The 21,433-nt window shown below is 40.2% G+C and overlaps 2 protein-coding genes across 5 annotated transcripts in view; one reads left to right on the top strand and one right to left on the bottom strand.

The window, feature by feature from the left end:
- Positions 1 to 10,616: 10,616 nt before the first annotated feature.
- CHRAC1 (chromatin accessibility complex subunit 1) lies at positions 10,617 to 14,235 on the bottom strand. The gene is made up of 3 exons (XM_034436038.3): positions 13,745 to 14,235; positions 12,537 to 12,663; positions 10,617 to 11,902 (listed from the first exon to the last, which is right to left on the bottom strand). The coding sequence occupies exons 1-3, from the start codon at positions 13,889 to 13,891 to the stop codon at positions 11,775 to 11,777; spliced, it is 402 nt and encodes a 133-aa protein (XP_034291929.1). The 5' UTR covers positions 13,892 to 14,235; the 3' UTR covers positions 10,617 to 11,774.
- Positions 14,236 to 14,698: 463 nt separating this feature from the next.
- The window catches only part of TRAPPC9 (trafficking protein particle complex subunit 9), a 330,633-nt gene continuing 323,898 nt past the window's right edge, over positions 14,699 to 21,433 (top strand). Inside the window, exons 1-2 of one of the 4 annotated variants that reach the window (XM_034436032.3) lie at positions 14,699 to 14,968; positions 19,630 to 20,230. In XM_034436032.3, coding sequence (XP_034291923.1) covers positions 19,647 to 20,230 — 584 coding nt within the window. In that variant the 5' untranslated portion in view covers positions 14,699 to 14,968; positions 19,630 to 19,646. Of the gene's footprint in view, positions 14,969 to 17,206; positions 17,228 to 19,616; positions 20,231 to 21,433 lie in introns of those variants that run through there. The other 3 variants (XM_034436031.3, XM_034436033.3, XM_087890922.1) reach the window with 3 other exon arrangements.

Below are 21,433 nucleotides of genomic sequence, written 5' to 3'. Positions count from 1 at the left end.
ATGTCAGCGCAGGTATAAATCTTATATATGCCGGCTTTTATTTCTTCTTTTGGTGCTGACTTGGTTGGGGTACGCCATATCTTCCCTTCCAAACTCTGTAGCTAAACATGGCGAATGGTCAACATTTGCCACCTGTTGCTTGTGGTGCTTCACACATGACAAGAAGCTGACTTGAGGTGCGGATGGATTTTGAAGGATGCGTGTTGTGCTCTCCCATTTCCCCTCCCTCCCCCCCGTTGTGTTTTCAAATGCTTAAATTGGATCCTTTTCCTGTAACCGGTTGAGCCTGCCCTCGTGCCTAAAATCCAGGGAACAAATATAGCAACGAGGTGGACATCCAGGTAGGGATTAGATGGTGGTTGGTCAAAGTGTGGAAGATAAGATACCTCTGTTGTAACTCGTCTTGCTAGGTTTAGGATTGGTGCGTGACAGGTACATTCTGCAAATGTAATTGGAAGTAGACAAAAGTAGTAAGACAACGCAACGAAGCCTTGTCTCTCGAGAGGGAAAGAAAATTCCCACCTCATGAAGATGGAATTAGGACTTCTGAAAAAATAAGAAGCAACAGGGGAAGTTGCCTTTATTCAGATTTTTAATTCATTTGCTTTGGAAGGGCTAGTCAGGTTTTCATTCGGCACGCGGTAGGTTTTTGTGTTTTAAGCTAAGACATTTGAGGCGGAATCTGGGAATTTTCTGCATGCAAAAGTTTCACCCCTTTTTTATTTTAAGAAACACATGGAACCTTCCGATCTCTTTATGTTAATGTTTTTTTTCGGAAAGTTTCCCAGGAAGGGAGCGAGACTGGATTTTGTCTGTGTGATTTTAGAAATAACTGCCTCTAGGATTCATATTTAGACAATAAATCCAGCGGCGTTAAAAGCCATAAAAGTCTTCATAGCTAAAGAAACAAATGTAAATAGGTTGTCCGTAGCCAAGAGAAGTTGTAGGTTGGGTAACTTTTTTTAAAATTTGAGTGTGTTTTCCGAATGCCATCCCTCCTCTTGTTTAAATGACAGCTTTGCAAAGTTCTTTGCGGCCAAGACTGATGCTTCGGTCTCTCTTCCTTTGCCTTGGTGTTCGTTGAAAACTCTGTTTAAAAAGCATCGTAGCCATCATTGCTTAGGAGAAAAAAAAGACTCAAGTGGGACATAATTGCACTGTTTTTTTTTTTTTTACTGTAAACAACTTTCTGTTTGCATCTGCTGTAGCTGTTGGCATATACTGTATAGTGTTCGAGCTCACCAGGAGAGAAATGTCCGTCTTCGTTGTTATGTCTGTGTACCAAATGGCATGTTTTACAGTGTTAAGAGAAGGTCTGAATGTACGTAACGGCCTTTGCAGTTTTTCCATTTGAGTGTCACTGGCTTTATTTTGTTTTATACGCTTGGTGAATGTTTGCCTGCCTGTATCTGTCCCTTCTTGTCCCCCAAAATGCACTTTGGTTGTCAAACACACGTCTCTCCCCATCTTGGCTCCCCGAACAGAATTGGATACAGGTAGCTCCCCGGTGCAAAGATAAGTGGCCTTCTTGATTGTTGTCCAGGTTTCTCAAACGTTACACAAAATGCAGCTGGCAGGGAACTGTGATCCATCTCAGATGATTTCACAAGAACTGCAGGCTCAAAACCAAACAATCATGAGTAGTTAGGAAGCAAAATAGAAACCTTGGTTCTTTTTTTTTTGGCTTTATTCTTGCTTCACTGCCCCTTGACATCGTCATTCTGATCAAGGGGGCAGCCATATGGATAGCTGTCACTTGGGAGTGACTTTGATGCTCCTTCGTCCGGTGACCTTCAAGGAATTAACCACGTCTTAACAATAACTCATCCCAAGTAAGACTATTTGAATCTGTTTTGTCCTGGCACCAGGGTGAGGTTGTCCCATCTGTTTTTTAGGTGCCCGTTGGTGAAATTCTGCCAGCTATTTCTTGAGGTGCCAGTTGTGCTGTCTTGCTGAGAGTTTTCTGATCTGCTTCTTTTGAGAGTTGCGAGATGTCATTGCATCCCGCTGAAATTTCCACATTCTTTCTCTTACTTTTCTTCCGGAAAGCTCATCGTAGGATAGATGAGGAGATCAGGTCCTCGTGTAGCAAGCAGATTCAACACTACCTCCTCCTTTCTCTCAAAGGGATCATCTTTTTTTCTTTCTAAAATTGCAAACATCACGTTACTTGAAAATAGCCAAATTTCACCAAAGGTCCTGAAACTGCCTGACCGGTTTACTTCTGAGGTGCCATATTCTTTGCAAAATATGAGGCAATGTTTTTAAAAAGTGAGTTCGATCCCATTTTTTTTTTCTTACTGGACAATATTGGCAACTGGTATTATGTACAGTGAAAAGTTAAGTTTTGTTCCTTGCGGTGCTATGTCCCAAGATCCAGGAAGTTTTATATATACATATATATATATATATACATATACGTATATATACATATACATATATATATATATACATATACATTACATATATATATATATATATATACGTTTATATATACACACACACACACATGAAAGAATGTTGGCATTACTGTGTTTTCCTTCTAAAGAAATCCATTGTAATGTTCAAAGCAGCTCGGCTTATTTTATTTTATTTTCTCTTTTTCCCTATGAAATCACCAAATGGATCCCTCAGGCATGCAGAATCAGTGATTGAATAAAGAAGGTGCTTCAGACGTTTTGATCTTATTCCAAGTCTAAATGATGTGTTAAATGTCTAAAGATATTATTTAAATAATTTTTCTTAAAATGTTATCTTTGACTGTTGTTTTTACTTACTCAAGTAATTATATAAAGCTTCACCGGTGCAGAAAATGTTTCTTTAATATCTTTCATATTAGCATGTTCTGTTTTGTTACGCCTCAAATTTTAAAATGAAAGGTGCTTTTACCTCAAACTGTAGAAAACTGATGTTTGAAAATGGGATGGGAAGCCTGGCTGTTGCCATCAAAACGGTCACTGTTGGAACCGTGATCCATAAATGGCTTATAGGTAATACAAATGAACTCAAGTTCTGGAATTAGGCCATTATTAACAGAGTGGTCTAAAAGGTTGGTGAATTTTCTGTACTGAAGTAGTCCTGTTTTTTCATGGCTTGCGAATGACTTGTTCATCGTATCCGCCACCTCTTGCCAAGCACATACAAGAGAAACAATTGTAGCTCAACCTGACATTCTCTTGAATTTCAACGGTGGGTTGTCGTGACGCTCAAAGGCCGTTGCATTTCAAAAAATAAAGATCTGTCATGCAAATTTTCATTTTGTAATGTAAGATGTTCTCTTCTATTAAGTCAAATAGTTGATTCACCTTTGCTCATACTGTCTTTTTAGCGCCTGGCAGCCATTTCCAGGGAAAAGGAGAGGCCTTGGGATGCCACAGAATGAAGTAGATAGTTTCTGTCCCTCAGCTCCTTCTCTTCCCTAGAATCCTTTGCAAACCATGGCTTTTACTGAAACTGGCATAATGACTCCTGCCGGCTGCGTGCTGTAAATAGTCAACCGAGGAACTTACTGTTAACTTAATATTGCCGACATTTTATACATTTGAACACAAGGTGGAATGTCCTGTTCCATCGATCCCTTTCCGTTCCTGAGAATGTAACTCAAGAGGGTGCTTTTACAATCTCCTCCCCAGACTAACTTCTGATTTTACAAACCATGGTCCTAAGGAAACCGGCATTGCAGATTTTGGTGTTGGGGAAGGAAGAACCGGGATGCTCGAATGATCCCGCTTGACGTTTGTCCCTTTGTTTTCCTACTTTGATGATGTTTCATGATGAGGTTCCTCACGATATCCAAGCCGCCTGATGAATAACGGGAGAAACGGCCAAACTGTCAGAGAGGACCACCCTATCAGAAACAGTCCTTTTAAAATTAGGGATCTCTCTCTCTCTGTGCCCCTGCTCGGAATCTGTCTAACCCAGGAAGAGCTTGAGGGCAATTTCTTAGACAGAAGAGAGCATCTCTCCATTTATGGATTGTTACAGGAGTTGTTGGAAGATAGGACATCAGGTAGGCTCCAGAGGAGAGCGGTGCAGCTAAATAAGGTTGGGTGAGTCCCCATCTTTTGAGGAGAGTAATTTTGAGAACATGATATGAGCATGATATGGTCACAAAAACATCTGCCAGGCTCAGGGTTGACATGAGGGGTCCTTGGTGCTCCCTGAGCTTGGTTGTTTTCTTGCAGACCATTTTTATTTTTTTAAAAAAAAATTTATTGGGTTTTAACAATTAAACAATTCTTATTCAACTCTTGTGCATGACTGTGACCATTTACATATCATCACACTAATGTTCTCCTATATTCTATATAATTTTACAAAATCTACTATCTGTTATTTCCTTTTTTTTCTATCTTCAATCCAATTATATACCATTTCTTCCATATTACGTAAAAGTCCGAATCCATCAGTCCTTTCAGTTCCAATGTCATTTTATACATCTCAGTGCAATCTAATATCTTTCTAATTATTAAATCTTCGGAGGGTATGTTTGAGCTTCTCCAACATTGCCCAAATGCCAGTCTTGCCGCCGTTGTCATATATAGAATAATATATGTTGTTGTTTTTTCATATTTCTTTTTCATTATTCCTAGAAGAAACAATTCTGGGGTATATTCTGTCTGGAAGCCTGTTACTTCCTGTATCCATCTATGTATTTTCATCCAATATTTTTTTGTTTTGGAGCACAACCACCATGTGTGAAAGAGCTTGGAGATCTTTCATGACCCAAACTACGTAACATCATGCATGCTAGTAAGGAGTCGGGTTTGCTCTCAGTTTATATCCTAGTGGCTTGCCCATTAGGGAGAATGGTCTTGGAGGTTCTTTGGTTCTGTGGGCTTCTTTGGGGGTTCCTTGTTTGGAGTATGGTTTACTTCTTGATTGATGGTCTGGTGTTAGTCTTGGAGTTAATCTATGCTCATCTGCGTTCTGATGATTGGTGGGCAGGTGTCTTTTATTTTTGCATATGTAGATTTTGTTTATGCCTGTGTCTATTGATGGCTAATTTGTCAGAGTGCCAGGCTTTTAGAAATTCCCTAGCAGGTTGTTGTTGTTGTTGTTGTTGTTTTTTGGGGGGGAGACTTGGCTTGGTCTAGGAACCTCATTCCTTACTAGCACTGATGATGTTACCTAGTTTGGGTCATGGAACGTCTTTAAGAAAACAAGCAAGCTCAGAGAGCATCAAGGACCTCAACACTTCAACCCTGAGCTACAAATATTCTCCTTTATTGAGTTTGCCACCCATTTATGAGAAGGGGAACGGGGACTCCTCCTCTTCCTCCATTCTGCCTCCTAAGATGCTCTCTGCCCCTTCAGCTTGTCTGTATGGTTCCTTCTGAATAGACCTCCAAAGTTCTGAACCCCTCTGTAGCATTTTTAATTTTTTTTTTTAAAGTCCTTGTGATGTCTACATAGGATCCAGGGGATTTGGGTGGTGGGGAAAAGGGTCTTTTCAATTTCCTGAGGAAATATGAAGACCTTTGCGCAGAATAAAACAGAGTGAGACAGAGTTTGATGGGGATGTGCTTTCTTAGATTCAACCTCCACCCTTTAATGCAGAGATCTTCAAACTTGGCAGCTTTAAGACTTGTGGACTTCAACAGCTTTGGTGGCTGGAGAATTCTGGGAGTTGAAGTCCACAAGTCTTAAAGCTGCCAAGTTTGAAGACCTCTGCTTTAATGGGAAGGCTTTGAATAGAGGCAGATGTTCTCAGAGACTCCAAAGACTACAGCCAGAACTTACTAGCTCCTTGAAGAGAAAGATGTTGCTCTCCTTTGTTGCTGTTGGCGGTCCTTTGTAATGAACCAAACAAGACCTACCTCTGATCATAATAAGCTGGCAGTGATGCGCACACCTTTTAAAACTGAAAGGATGAACAAGAAAATGGACCATAAATTCCTTCGCTGTTATTTCCTGTTGGTAGAAATGTCTGAGAAATTCTGTAAGTTTCCAGATGTGTTCACACCACCGTTTCACCGTCCTTCATTTTGTGTCTTGTAACCTCTGTTTTTTTTCTGTCCCCCCCTCCCCTCCCCCCCGGGCGAATTCACACATTAAGGAATTGTAGATAGATATTTGTGTACTCAAGATGTAAATGTTAGGTGTGTATCAGAACATCTAGACAGGAGATAAAATGCGGTGCACCTTTCTTGCTGAATGTGTCTTCTAGGTGGATAGGCATGGATTTTATTGCTTGTGAGTTTTCTAAACCTTATAGATAAAAATGATGATTTCCTCTAATACCTACTAACCCATAGTAGTAAAACGTAAGAGACGGATTCAGTAGAACAACCTAGGAAGGAAAGAATCTGTGATGAAATTTGATTTTTAAAGCTTTGGTATGCATAACATTTCGTGGATATCTCCTGGGAATATTTTAAACTGATCATAACAAACTGTTTCAGGGTCTTTAAAAAAAAATGAGTGGGATCCAGAGTTAGCCCCCACTGAAACCATGGGACGTGTTTTTGACAGCTTGTCCTCTTGATTTCATTGGGATCCAGATTTCACTTTGAATTACAGTTTGTTGAGAGGAGAATAAAATACCTCCGAGAACTTAAATTCACCCATTCACAGGAATTGAATCACACCCCCTCCACCCTCCTACCCCCCAAAAATAGAGAAAGGTGGTGGCTGGCCTTATTTCAAATGGTACTTAAGCATATTTAGAGCACAATCCTACATTGTCTCAACAGTAAGTCTCATTTGGGTGGAGGGGGAGGGGGGCTTACCCCCAGGAATAGAGACATTGGATAGCAGCCTTAACAAGTATATACCTTTTCAGAGTTCACAGACTCTGCAGGACTGTAACATTAGCACTTAGAGAAATTGCTTTTCTACCCCCTCTCCCTTCCTTTATCAATGTTGTAGATTATACTTTTCATTCTGTACATTTTTTAAAAAAAAAGCTCCGTATGGGAGAATTTGTATTAACGATGTATATATGTTAAGCAATGTTAATTATGTGCTTGCTAGATGCTATGTGGGGTAATGTGTCTTTTATCTTAATGCCTTAACAAATATATTAAATTAGTCCAAGATCAGAATATGCAAAAACCTGTATTTAAAAAAAAAAAAGTACTATTTCCCTGCAAAGGCACAAGATTTTTTTTCTCCTTTTTTCTTTTTTTAATTAAACATCTCTATGCTTAAAACCAATCTGTTTTACGAGGATGCGACGTCAGCTCCTCATTCCTAAATTTTTACGATTATTATCTTGGGTTTGACTCCAGGGATATGGCTGCACAGTTGTTCAAATGCAAAGTTGTGATGCGGGGAAAAAATACGAAGTAATTTGATCAAATTGTTGTTTAAAGGGCTAGCTTAGAGATTCGTATACAGTGATTCAATTTCCCCGACTGCAAGACGGTGTGAAAGAGACGCCTGCTTATTTTTGAACACACACACATTTGTCGAAACCTGTGTAATAGCGCTTTTCCACATCTCACAGCTGACTTTCATGATTAATTGACGGCAAATCAGGTGGTGAGAGGACCCAGCTCCCTTTCCGGTTTGAATCTACCTCAGATTAAGCAGTTGGGTGCTAATTTATTCAAATTATCATGGCGATTGTCTGAAGCGACCAAACAATATGTGATGACTTGTCGTTGGAAGACAAAAAGGACAATTTGGACCTTTCTTAGAAAACAAACCTACGGATTATTTTTGTCTTTTGTGCCTTTTACGTTGTTGAGTCCCAATGCGAAGCAAAATCAAGCCAAGACTCCTATCTGAGAAGGAAATCCTTTGTCAGAGTAAAACCTGCAAACTGTTGGATTTCTGAACAAAGTAAAGAAAGCGTTTTTTTGGGGGGGGGGTTGCATATTAGAACTATAAAAATGTGTTAACGTAGTAGAATGCTGGTAATGTGTTTCTTGAAATTTCAAAACAACTTGGTTCCCAGATATTCTTGGTGAGGCCCAGGTGTTTTCGACATAGTTTGCATTTGGATGACCAGAATAACCGTGTCTCCTAGGTTATCCTTTCTTGAGACTCCTGTGTTCATTTCCCCTTTTTGTGCGTGGTGAAATGCACAGGAGGTTTATCAAGCAAGGTTGCCCATTTTCATCCAACCTGATAAACTGTGGTTAAAAGTCCCTTCTGTATGCCTGCTTATTTAGAGTCCCTTTGACCCCAACCCTGGCATGCATGGATGCTGTAGAAAGCTTTAGAAAATTGTGTTTTCTTGCTTGGTCCCTCACCCGAAGAGATGGCTGAACCACCTTAGCTTATTCAGACTGGCTAATTCTGGTAAGCCGTGTGCGTGAAAACGTATGTGTGTATGGTATATATGAGACTACTCATATATACACTCTACACCTGTATATAATAAGTAGAGTATGAGTTTATGTCAGGAAAGGGAATAAAACATCCAAGTAACACTGAACGATTGAATGCCCTTTTATATAATAAAAGTTCTCTTTATCGTTACTTTGGCGGGAGATTGAGTTGTAATAGACTTATTTTTTTTGAAATGGAAATTTGACTTTATCAACAGAAACCAATACAGCATGGAAATCTTCTCCTTTAAAAGAGGGTTAATTTTCATAGTGGTGAAAAAGCAAGCCAACTGCTATATCCTAAGGAGTTAATTTGGTTTGCTGCAGAAAGACTCAAACAACGAGGAAAAATAATAATAATGTGCTATAGAACTGCCCCAACGGGTCTATTAGAAAAGCTATATTTTATAAAAGACTAACCATCCTATTTCATATGCTGCAGATACACGAATCAGTCTCATTGCACTTTTTCAATAAAGTCCTGTAAATTGGCTTACGGTAAAGAATTTTAAAATGTTTTTTAATATACCATAGTCCTTTGGGCAGAAGGTAAGAAGGCTTACAGGTACCTCAAGATTGAAACACGAGCCTGAAAATGCTGCATTTTGTTCCTTTTTATTTCATAGAGCTTTTGGGCGGGATGGGGTGGGGGTGTCCTTTCGTTAGTTGTTCTTGTTATTGGCTACCTAGCTTATCAATTTTTTTTTAAATTGTTGGCTCGGCTGAAGACTTTAGAATTGGTCTCTCTTCGCTAGATACTCTGATCCTTTCTTGGTGTTAGTCCAACGTTGATATCAAGTCTGCCTTGCATTCTAGACTGTTGTAGTAACTGTTTTTTTTTTTTTTTTAACACAATAAAATTTGGAGAAAAAGGATCCCAAGACGGTAAAACAGGCAATAATATATGGTCTCTTCTGATATATACTTGCATGACTGTGGTTTTGCCATGATTGAAATCGAGAGGGACGGTGGGTCGTTTTCCCATTGGTAAAAAGCAAAGTTTGATTTCGAAGAACGATTTCTTGACCAAGAATTGATCTAACCAACCAGCTGGGAATCAGCCTGGCTGGGAAGCTGAGCCACACTCAAAACCAAAAGCTGCGCCATATTTTGGAATTCGTATGCAAGCCAATTTGAGCAACCCTTTGTTTCGTTGCTTAAGATATACTGTGGATCCAATTGTCTTAACATGGACTTTTGCATTCCCCAAATGGGTTGTCACATGGAGGAAAGAATTTTGGGAAGGCGAGTGGGAGAAAACAGAGAAGCTTAAAAAAAAAAAAAAAAAAAAAGACTGTGAAATGCCACATCTATTGTCCTGTTTTTAAGCTTGGGCGATTCCTTTTTCCATGTTTGTTTTACAGCTTGCTAGTAAAAATACTTTGCACTACTTCTGCAATAAGACGACAAACTAACCTTATACAGTACTTTGGTTTTTTCCTTGTGTATGTGTGTGTATATATACTATAAAGTGCTACTAAAGATTTAGCATAGTGTTCTTTTTTTTACCTCCATAAGATAAGTAACAAGCTCGAAATGCTGTAAATCTTGATGAAACATGTGAATGATATTTTATAAAGTTATTTTGTATGGTGTCAATTTTGTTTCTGCCTCATAGTATGTCAATAAATTACTCATACTTACACATTCAAAAGTATTTTCTGTGCCTCTAACTCTAATAATCCAAAGAGCTCAGGTTTTGCAGTCTTTCCCCACTTGCTGTCCACAATCTGATGAAAGCCATGGTAATGTGGTTTTGGTTTAGTCGCACATCATTGGAAAACAAATTTCTTGCATCTCTCACAATGGTGTTCAATAATTTTACCCTACAGGTAATCCTGCCCTTATGACCGTTTATTTAACAACCATTCAAACTTACAATGGCACTGAAAAGTGACTTACAACTGGTCCTCACACTTACAACCACTGCAGCATCAATATTTGGGTGCTTGGGCAACCTGCATGTATTTACAACAGTTGCGGCATTCCAGTGTCATACGATCACAACTTGTGACCCTCACACTTGGCTTTTGACAAATGAGGCAAGCCGGATTTGCTTGATAACCACAATTCATTTAACAACTTAAGTGATTCACTTAACCGTGGTAAAAAAAGTTCGTAACATTGGGCGCAATTCACGTAGCAGCTGCCATGCTTAGCAACGGAAATTCTGGTCCCAATTGTGGTTGTAAGCTGAGGACTACCCATATGGTCCGATTATAAGATGTTGCCATGGAATCTTCTCTTTGGCAATAAATGTTTTGTTTACAAGATAAGAGGTAATAAGTTTGCAATCTCAAGAACTTAATTCAGAAGAACTGTTCATACAACTCGCGGTTTGCTTAATCCAGGTTTTATTGAATGAATCAGTTTAGGTTGTATTATGCCAGCCCAGCCGGGTAAACCACTTTATCATTTACCAGGTGGAAACGCAGCCTAAGGGTGGTCCCTTTTTCTCATGGCTGCCTACCTTACTTCAGAACTGTAGTTCTTGAACCCACTGGAAGTGTGCTGTGAGCCACATAAATTTAGGTGGGAAAAATACCCACTGATTTTAAGTTACAAGATTTTTTTGGGGGGGTGTTGTGCTGCTAAGAGTTTTCCCCTCTAAAAACCGCTCCATAAATCTATCCAGCCCCTTTTCAAAAAGAGCTGGGCACTGGTAGCACATCTTTTAACTTGAATGTATTGTATTTTTCTATCATTTTCCCATTCTAAAGAAAGGGGGTTAATTTTATCTTCTCACTGCTGAATGCCTACCCCAGAAATGGCACTGATTTGGTTGAAATTCTCAGTCTTTTCTCTATCCACCCACATATAAACACAAATTGACCAAAGCCTCGCTTGATATGTTTGATAGGAGAAAGAAATGTTAAAAGTGTTTTGATAGAAAAAAAAATTGTGTTCTTTTACTCGTGTGCTATATAAATGTCATCTCAAACCATACAAGGATCCACACTGATTTTTTTCCCCAAATTTATTTACATCGGTGTAACATTACTGTACATAGGAACCGAGGACATTGAAAATATTTTTTTTGTTTGCAACATGGATAATTTGAACGGCAACAAATCCTAGTGTAGCTTATATACAACTAGTCATATAAACAATTTGCTTTTAAGAAATCTGAACCCTTTTTTACCAACTTACATTGAAAGGAAAGAAAACTTCAATATTGGCATATAAAAGGAATTTACCCATTTTTAGATTTGCCCAATGTGAGCAATGAAGATGATTCTGTATTGAAAATACAGTATTTGGTTAACACGGACATTTGGTATATTACAAGCAATCATCCACATTATGTTTATAAGATGAAGATGAAAAAGATCTGCAAATATGTTCAGTCCCACTTGGAAGTCTTTGCAGGGTAATTGTACACAAGTTGTCAATTCTAACTTTGAAAGTTGACACTGGTTCAAGGATGTAAGAATTCAGTTGATCATAAGTCATTAAAGAGTGTTCACATACAAGGCCATAAATCAAGCTGTACTGTCAAGATCCTTCTTCAGACTCACTTTCCTCCGCTTCCTCTTCTTCCTCCTCCTTTATCTCTTTTCCTTCTTTTTCTTTTTCAAGCATTTTCAGGTATTTGCTTGCCAAGATTTTCTTTGGCACAATATCTGGAAAAGAAAATATTATTTTCATTAATTTATTAAATGTTTCCAATCGCTACAAAAGTAATTTGCACTCTATCCCATCTACTGCAAGGGTTTCCACTGAACTGTGGAAATAATTCTAGAGTTTGCAGGGTGAGATGGGTGGCATATACATTTGATAAATGAAAACAAATTACAAAACGATTTTCTGAGAATGTTGTGATACTGACACAATTTGGATATCCCAATTTTTAGCATATCCATCTAGGACAGACTAGGTTTGTAAGAGATATTTTTCGTTATTTTATTTTTGTTACAGCTAGATTAAAAAATTGTACACAATTATGACATAGGAGAGATGAAATTGCCAATAGATCCTAACATACCATTAATTTATTTTTAGGATCTACCAGACATTTTTAACTATTTCCAATTCTCAATAGTTTTAACAATAAGGAATATTTTATCCCCTAAAATAGGTTGCTGTTTTTCTTTTTAAAATGAGGAAGGGTTGGGATTCTTTCTGCTCAATTCCCATTAATAAAAATATAACCCCAAAGCCTTAAGAGTTTTTAAAGACTGACATGGAAAAATTCCCCATTCCCTATTTTAGGGATTATTTCACATCAGTTATGATATTAGCAAAGTAAAGACTGACCTGCAAGGAACTGGAAAGTGTCAGAGTTCTGTACTGCTTGTGACAGGTGGGTATATGTCAGGGTTTTGTGCTCGTTGCCCTGGCCATGCTTGTAAGCGTAAGTAGCTAAATACTGAACAAACAGCTCCTGAAAGGAAAAGATTATGCTTACAGCTCAAACACATCAGAGATTACATGATCGTTGGTTAATTACTGCTGAGTGGGGAATTCTGGGAGTTAGTCAGGTCTACGAAAACTTGCCACGTTTGTAACAAGAGTTACACTAATACCGAGGAAACGGTGGAATAAAATCATTAAACAAAAGATGCAAAAGGAGGGAACGACACAAAATGTGAATGACCAAAATTAAAATTATTTTAAATAATTGAATTGTTCCACAATTGGCCACGACAAATTGTCCCATTCTGGTTGCAGTCCACATAGGCAAAAAACCCAAACAAACAGAAAACAGAATTTGAGTTGGAAGGGATCTTGGAGGTCATCTAGTCCAACCCCTTGCTCAAACAGGAAACCCTATACCAAGGGGGGGCAAATGTGGCCCTTTTACAACCTGTGGACTTCAACTCCCAGAATTCCTGAGACAGCCAAGCTGGCTCAGGAATTCTGGGAGTTGAAGTCTACAGGTTGTAAAAGGGCCACATTTGCCCACCCCTGCCCTATACCATTAAGAACTTAGAATCGTCCATTTGAATGTACACTAACCGGCATACATTAAAACGAAATTTCGTTGCCTTTCAGACAAGTGACTCTCCAGTCTCTTCTTGAAAACCTCCAGTGATGGGAGGGCCCGCAACTTCTGGTGGCCAGGCGTTCCACTGGTTAATTGTTAATTGGAACCAGAAGTGGCCTTCGGAAATTGTGGGAGCTTCATCACTTTCAAGAAAAGATTGGACTGCCATCTGTCAGAAATGGTGTAGGGTCTCCTGCTTGAGCGGGGGGGGGGGGCGGGGTTGGACTAGATGACCTACAAGGTCCCTTCCAAGTCTGTTACTCTGTTCTCGCGGTCAGGAAATTTCTCCTTAATTCTAGCTTGGATCCCTCCCTGATTTAGTTCCCATCCATTGCTTCTTGTCTTAAGGCCTCAAACGCCTCAAAGTTTGAGCAACGCTGCCCTCCAGATGTGCAGCGGCCCGGAATCTCCCCCTCCCCCCAAAGCCGCCACATCTGGACCGTCTTCGCTTCCCCAAGGCATCCCCCGCAGGCCCTACCGTGGCCTTGGCGGTGAGGAAAATCGCATCCGGGTTGATGCTCGAGACTTCGGGCGAACTCTTCATTATCACCCGGATCCGCGACAAAGGCAGCGACACCAACCGATTCTCGCCCCCGCCAGAAGCTCCGCTCCATCGCGACGCCATCTTGGTTTACCTCAGATCAGGGAAATACTTCCGCCTTTGAGTTCTTTTTTTTTTTTTTTTTTGACGGCCGGAAACGCCCGCCTGGCCTTTCGGGATTTGTAGTTTCTACCTGCCGCTGAACCGCTGTCACAGGGATAGAAAGAACTACGAATCCTTGGAAGCGCATTGCGAGTGTTTAGCAGGGCTAGAACGTTGGTTGGCTTTCACGGGAACCAATCGGAGCGCTCTGAGAGGGTTGACTACGCATCCCAGAAGGCAGTTCGCTCCAAGAGCGGCGGAGGCGGAGAGGCAGCTTTGCCCTGGCGCGCCTCGTTTAATAACCCATTTTTGTGGCTTAATCCAGGGCAATGGCCTCCAACCAATGCCCGCCAAACTAAAGAAAAGCCAAACTAAGGATAAAACGAATGTCTGTGGAGATTCTCCGTCATCCAGGTCCTGGTTATCCCAAAGGTGTTTTTTTTTTCCCTAAGAGGCAACTGGACTTTCTGGTTTTTCTTTGAAGACGTTTCGCTTCTCATCCAAGAAGCTTCCTCAGCTTCTTCAGAGCTGGAGAAGCTTCTTCGAAACGTCTTCAAAGAAAAACCAGAAAGTCCAGTCGCCTCTTGGGGGGGGGGGGGGAACACCTTTGGGTTAGAACGAATGCAACTGTGAGGCGGCTGGAGGAAAAATTGCCAGCCGTCTTCCCGCCTCAGCTTTACGATAGCTCCGTGGAAGGGGGTGGGCAGCTTGTGGCCGATAGGCGTGCAACATTTCGCATTTCTGAAGAAAAAAGTGGGGTCAGAACAGTCGTACAAACAACCGTCTCCGAACTCTTGTACTAAACTAAAGCATACAACCGCGGGGGAAAAAAGTCGCTCCCTCAGGAGAGCGACCGTTAGAATCTTAACGGTCGCCCCTAACCGCCCGCCGTTGCCATAGCGACCGTTCAAAAGCCTTGCGTGGGAACCGGCCGCGCATGCGCGTCCCGCCCCGAGGAACTCGAAAGTTGGCGGCTGCGCAGTGAGCCTCCGCCCGCCCGCCCCGCCCTCCGTCTGAAGCGCTCGGCAGAGGCGGAGCTATTACGTCGCCCCGGCCGTGGTGGGTGAGGCGCCGGAGCCCCTCAGCGGGCCGGCCGGCCGGGCGGGCGGGCGGGCGGGCGAGGGCCGGGGAAGCTGGAGAGGGAGACGGCGCTGGGGTGGGGGGAGCCGAGCCGCCTCTTTCCTTTGCTGGGTGGGGGAGGGGGAGGGGGAGAGGCGGGGAAGCTCTGAAATTCCTCCCCCTCCCCTTCCGGCACCTTCCAGGATCCCAGTGCAAAGTTCCTCTGGGGATGATGGGATTTGTGGTAGCCCAAACACACTCCAAGGGAGTCAGATCGGGGAAGTCTGGCCTAATGTACGGGATTGCCCAGCCTGGGCTAAGGCAGCCTGTGGGGGGGGGGGCGTTCTTCCAGATGTTTAGGGCCAGGCCAAGAGAGAGAGAGAGAGAGAGATGATGGAGACTGAAGTCCAAAATATACATTTACTAATGGATTTTGCAAATTTAAGCTCTTTTCTTTGGTGCTTGCTTATTGCTGTGTCCTGGTGTGTCTCAGTGCCTGACTTGTGCTTTTTTTTTTGCCTTGTGCCTGGCATCTCTCTTAAATGCAGGTAGTCCTCGACTTACGTCGGTTCGTTTAGCGACCGTGCAAAGTTACCATGGCTCTGCAAAAAAAAAAAAAAAAGGGACTTCCATGGCGGTATTTCCTAGGGTCACATGATCGAAATTCAGATGCTTGGCAACTGGTTCATGTTTATTTATTTGTTTTTAATTTATTATTCAAACTTCTATACCGCCCTTCTCCTTTTGGACTCAGGGCGGTGAACAGCCAAAATAAAAACATTTATACATAACATTGCAATTAAAAATAGATTTAAAATAATTAATAAATTTGGCCCATAATTTAAAATTTGTCAATTTAAAATCAGTATCAAAATTTTAAAACCAACCCTAAAATCAAGACAGACCGGCTAACTGAAAAAAGTAAGTTTTTAGGGCCCGACGAAAAGTCCGGAGGTCGGAGATCACTCGTATCTCTGGGGGTAGATTGTTCCAAAGGGTAGGTGCCACTACAGAGAAGGCTCTCCTCCTGGGGGTCGCCAGCCGGCATTGTCTGGCCGACGGCACCCTGAGGAGGCCCTCTCTGTGGGAGCGAACTGGCTGGTGGGAGGCTATTGGTGGCAGAAGGCGGTCCCGTAAGTACCCCGGCCCTAAACCATGACGGTTGAGGTGTCCTGTGGTCAGCTTTTGCCACCTTCTGACCAGCGAAGTCAACGGGGAAACCAGATTCACTTAACAACCGTGTTACTAACTTAACAAATGCAATGATTCACTTAGCAACTGTGGCAAAAAAAAGTTGTAAAATGGGGCAAATACAATTAACAAATGTTTCACTTAGTAACATAAATTTTGGGTTCAATTGTGGTCGTAATTCAAGGGCTATCTGTACACATCCGTGGGTGAACAGGCTGGTTGGGACACTCATTTTGGGAACCTAAAAATAGGATTTGAAGCAGGGCAGTGCTTCTGGTTTTGAGTGGGAAGGAAAAGCATCCACCTACTCTTTCATGAAGTCCATGCTACACCTTCCCAGAGTCTCATGTTTACCCTTCAGGCTGTTTCATAAGCCTGCCCTGTACCACTTTTCCTCCTCTATTGTTTTGTGGAAGATACCTGTTTCTAATTTTGTGTTGTCATTAATGACCAATAAGGAGATTGTCCAAAGTGACCGAACAGTATGTGATGACTTGTTTAAAAACAAGGTGTCAGCACTTCAAGCTGCATTTTACTCTAGTGCTGACATAAGAAGGAGAAGCGGAGGCGTCTGGAAAGGGACGTTTGACTTTTCACCTACTTATTTTCCCTGGAGATAATATCCCCTAGGAGATGGGATGGGAGGGGGGAAATTCCTTTGAGCTGGAGCAGTAGATTAGGGGTAGAGTGACTTGGAAGATGGCCAATGAGTGCAGGGGAATGGGGAACGGAAAGGGAGGGTTTTGGGTCTGGAAGCCAGTGTTGGCTGCGATGGAGTCGGACTTAGAATATCGTGCTTAATAAATGGGACTTTTCCTTCAAAGACTTTGTTTGAAATGCAATTTATTTGAGACGACCTCGAAACCTGACACAAGGACAATTTGGAAGTTTGGAAAACAATCTATGGATTATTTTTGTCTTTGTGCCTTTTATGTTGCGAGTCCCAATGTAAAGCAAAATCAAATCAGACTTCTATCTGATGACTATGACTATGAAGTAACAGTAACAGAGTTGGAAGGGACCTTGGAGGTCATCTAGTCCAACCCCTTGCTCACGTAGGAGACTAGGGTATGATAATGATCTATTGTTGTTGTATTACACTGAGAGCTTATGCACTAGAGACAAGTTCCTTGTGTGTCTAATCACACTTGGCCAATAAAGAATTCCTATTCCTATTCCCATTCCATTCCATTCTATTCTATCTAAATTCTTCATCAGAGTAAAACAGCAAACTTGGATTTCTGAAAAAAAATAAAATGTTTTTTTTACTACTTTTCCTCCTGTACCTGTTTCTGTAAGATACTTATTTCTAATTCTCTGTTGTTATTAATGACCAATAAGATAAAATTTAATATTTAATATAGCCCATTCTTCTGGATCTGGAACAAGGCAGTGGCAAACCACTTCTCTGTTGTCAAGAAAACTACATATTTACGTCCGTGAATTCACCAAGAGTTAAGCTGTACTCAAGGATGTTTTTAATTTTTTAACTGAGTTTAAAAGAACGTGGTCACAAATGAAATTGATAAATGTGTGATTACAGGTAGTTTTACAGTTGGGGAGTAAAATTTGTGGCAGTCCTATATATACACAAATTTAGTCCATCTATACATATATTAATAAGGAATATTAGCCTGCAAATTGTTTTTATTAGCATGCTGGGAAGGATATGGGAGGAAGAGGGAATGACATTTTTCTGTTGAGCACAAAAGGGAAAATATATGTTTAGATACATTGCTTGGCACATTAGGAAGAGAAAACTTCATTTTTCCTCTCCTAATTTGATCATTCCTGCACATGAAAACCCACGTACTTTTTCTGCGTAGCTCCTTGTTGCTACAGATTGCATGTAGAAAAGTACATGAACAAAATCACAGGTTTACTAGATGCTTCATTTTAGTTATGTTTTGAGTTTTTATTTTAAAAAAATCATTTGTAGATAGGGCTGTACTCATGAAGTAACATGCATGGATTCATCTTCCCTGCTAACTAAAATATAATTGGCTGATTTGTGGGTCTGTGTTATGTGAATCCAGTCAGTGAAGTTCTTTGGTATTTGTTTCAAAACCAGGCAATTCATTTAACTTACCTATCATGATTTAGTGCTGTGTGGATTACCCTTTATATATTGCCATTTCAGTTTTGCTGTTTCATCTGCTGATCACTTTTTTGAATAGTCCGTATTCCGCAGCTTAAAGAGTGTATTATATTTCATCCGTTTTATCAGCTATTGGTGTAAATTCATATGGAAGCTTGAATGTACCATCACATGGCATATTACTAACGTAAATATTTACGATATTTCCAGCCTTATCAAATCCTATCTCACAAGAGAGAGAAACTTCCAAAGCTTGGATTTCTCCACATTTATTTATTGTATTTGTTTGCCACCCATCTCGCCATGTAATTGATATTAAGTTAATATCTGAATGATAAAGAATTCCTAGTATTTCCAGTAAGCCAAAGCTCACTTTGCTTGCTGCAAGCTTTGGTGTACAGTATTCTTTAAATTGCCTACATACATCATAATGGAGTGATGTCCATCCAATATATTTCATGGGATCAGTTTTAAGAAGTATGAGATAAAAAGTCACAGTACAGATCTATGTCCTCTATTAATAATCCAGGAATGTCTTTTGGTCCTAGTCTCATTTACACTTTAAAGTGTTCTTGTTATGGAGCCTTTGGTTCTGGAATTGCTGAAAATAGGAGAATATCCTTGGATTAATGTTAACAAATGGTCAAGTTGTTATAGCAATAGCACTTAGAGTTATACACAGTGCTTTACAGCCTTCTCGGAGCAGTTTACAATGACAGCATCATGCCCCCAACAATCTGGATCCTCATTTTATCGGCCTCAGAAGGATGGAAGTTAACCTTGAGTTAACCTTGAGTCCTGTCAGGATCAAACTCCAGGCTTTGGGCAGAGTTAGCCTGCAATATTGTATTCTAACCACTGGGCTACCATGGCTGTGATGAGATTAGCCATTTTTGGATTTAGGATACTGAGTTCAGTTTATCCTCATAAGATACTTTGTTGTATTTTTCTTTCCCATCCACTATTCTTATATTGTGCCTTTCAGATTGGCCTGTTTAGAAAAACCTGGATCTTTTTTTGAAGTAACTAAACCTTATGTTCAACTCCCAAGAAATCTTTTACCAAGTTTGCAGTCTTTCTGCTGAAGAGCAAAAGTATTTCAGTAAATAATGCCAACATAACACAATAAAGTAAGAGCTTAGTAAACCATGCTGCATCCTATTCTTCTCCTAGTTCCAATGGGACTAAGGATCGAATGCTGCCTACTGCTTAAGAAAATTCAAGGTTTTTATGATTTTATATAATAGGTCTAATATTTCAGAAAGTCATCGCTCGTAAAATGAATACTTCTTAAGTAGAGAAATGATGCACATTTTCCCTTCTATGTTTTATTAAGGTTTATTCCTCCTGTGTTTTATTATGTTTGCATTAGCGTACGTCAGTTGCAAAATGAGCATTCCGGATTACATGCAGTGTGCGGAAGATCATCAAACTTTACTAGTTGTGGTCCAGCCAGATGGGATTGTTCCCGAAGAGAGCTTTTTTAAGATCTACAAGCGAATTTCAACCGTGAGTCAGATCAATGTCCGTGACTCTCAGCGAGTTCTTTATATCCGCTACAGACATCATTACCCACCAGAAAACAACGAATGGGGAGATTTTCAGACGCATCGTAAAGTTGTGGGATTAATAACCATCACGGATTGTTCCTCTGGAAAAGACTGGCCTCAAACTTTTGAAAAATTCCACCTTCAAAAAGAAATTTATAGCTCAACTCTTTATGATTCCCGGCTGTTTGTCTTTGGACTTCAGGGAGAAATTGCAGAGCAAACTCGTACAGATGTGGCATTTTATCCTAGTTATGATGAATGTGAAAATGTGGAAAAAAGAATAGAAGACTTCATTGAGTCTCTTTTCATTGTATTGGAGTCCAAACGTCTTGACAGAGCTATCGATAAATCTGGAGATAAGATCCCACTTCTGTGTGTTCCTTTTGAAAAAAAAGATTTTGTTGGCCTGGATACAGACAGTAGGTAAGTAGATTCACTTTATATACAGATCTTCTAAAAATATTTGCCCCCAGGTATGGAGATAAGGAAAAACTATTCCTGAAAGAAATGGTGTAATTTTTAAAAAAGAATTTGTAATATTCATATACTACCAGTAATTAACTAAAGTTTTCCAACATTTTCGGTGTGTTCATTATCAGATTACATTTATTTACATTTATATCCTGCTGCAATCATCCACCCTTGGCAATCTACATGATATAGAATAGAAGACTTTATTGGCCAAGTGTGATTGGACACACAAGGAATTTGTCTTGGTGCATATGCTCTCAGTGTACATAACAGAAAAGATACGTTCATCAAGAATCATAAGGTACAACACTTAATTATAGTCATAGGGTACAAATAAGCAATCAGGAAACAATAACAATATAAATTGTAAGGATACCAGCAACAAGGTTATAGTCATACAGTCATAAGTGGAAGGAGATGGGTGGTGGGAATGATGAGAAAATTAATAGTAGTGCATATTTAGTAAATAGTTTGACAGTGTTGAGGGAATTATTTGTTTAGCAAATAATTATTTGTATAGTTTAAAAAGTGAAAACGTGAATCATAAAACCCCAAACTGAAAGCACATTGTAGCCAAAATAAAATACCTAATAATAAAATAGATAAATGATGATGTACTGATGGAATATTTGTAGCTTAGGGTCAAACTGTGGGGTCCTTGGTGCTTTTTGAGCTTGGTTTTTTTCTTGCAGACATTTCATTACTCAACTAGGTAACATTATCAGTGCTGCTGGTTTCTAATGGAAAGAATATATGTAGCTAATGTTGAAATGTGGAGTCCTTAATGCCCTCTAAGCTTGGTGATTTATTTATTTATTTGTTTATTTATTAAATTTATATGCCATCTATCTCACTATCATGTGACACTCAGCAAGCTCTTGTTTGCTTGCCGGTTTCATCATCCCACAAGCACTAATGATGTTACCTTCTCAGGAAATGAAATGTCAGCAAGTAATGTTGGTAAGCAAACCACGAAGCTCAGATAATGTCGAAGGCTATTTTTGACATCTTTCTGAAAACAAAAGGAGGAGGCTATTGTGGGAGACTATTCCAGTGCTCTTTGGAACAGCACCCTCTGACTTCAACTCCGTCCATTTTTTTTGGGAAATGTGAGAAAATACAAATAATGCCCAACTCTCATTGAAATAGGGAGTC

Source organism: Pantherophis guttatus, chromosome 3, assembly GCF_059756535.1.
Source record: "Pantherophis guttatus breed Tessera chromosome 3, ASM5975653v1, whole genome shotgun sequence".
Taxonomy (NCBI): domain Eukaryota; kingdom Metazoa; phylum Chordata; class Lepidosauria; order Squamata; family Colubridae; genus Pantherophis; species Pantherophis guttatus.
The sequence above is the reverse complement of the archived record's forward strand: the minus strand, read 5'-3'. Positions and strand labels throughout refer to the sequence as shown.

Bases quoted from the DNA above. Each gene is read 5' to 3' on its own strand.
- CHRAC1 (XM_034436038.3), bottom strand. From the start codon at position 13,891: ATGGCGTCGCGATGGAGCGGAGCTTCTGGCGGGGGCGAGAATCGGTTG. The intron at 12,664-13,744 runs GTAGGGCCTGCG...TTTTCCTTTCAG, and splicing joins TCCTCACCGCCAAGGCCACG to GAGCTGTTTGTTCAGTATTT. The intron at 11,903-12,536 runs GTCAGTCTTTAC...TTTCTTTTCCAG, and splicing joins CACTTTCCAGTTCCTTGCAG to ATATTGTGCCAAAGAAAATC.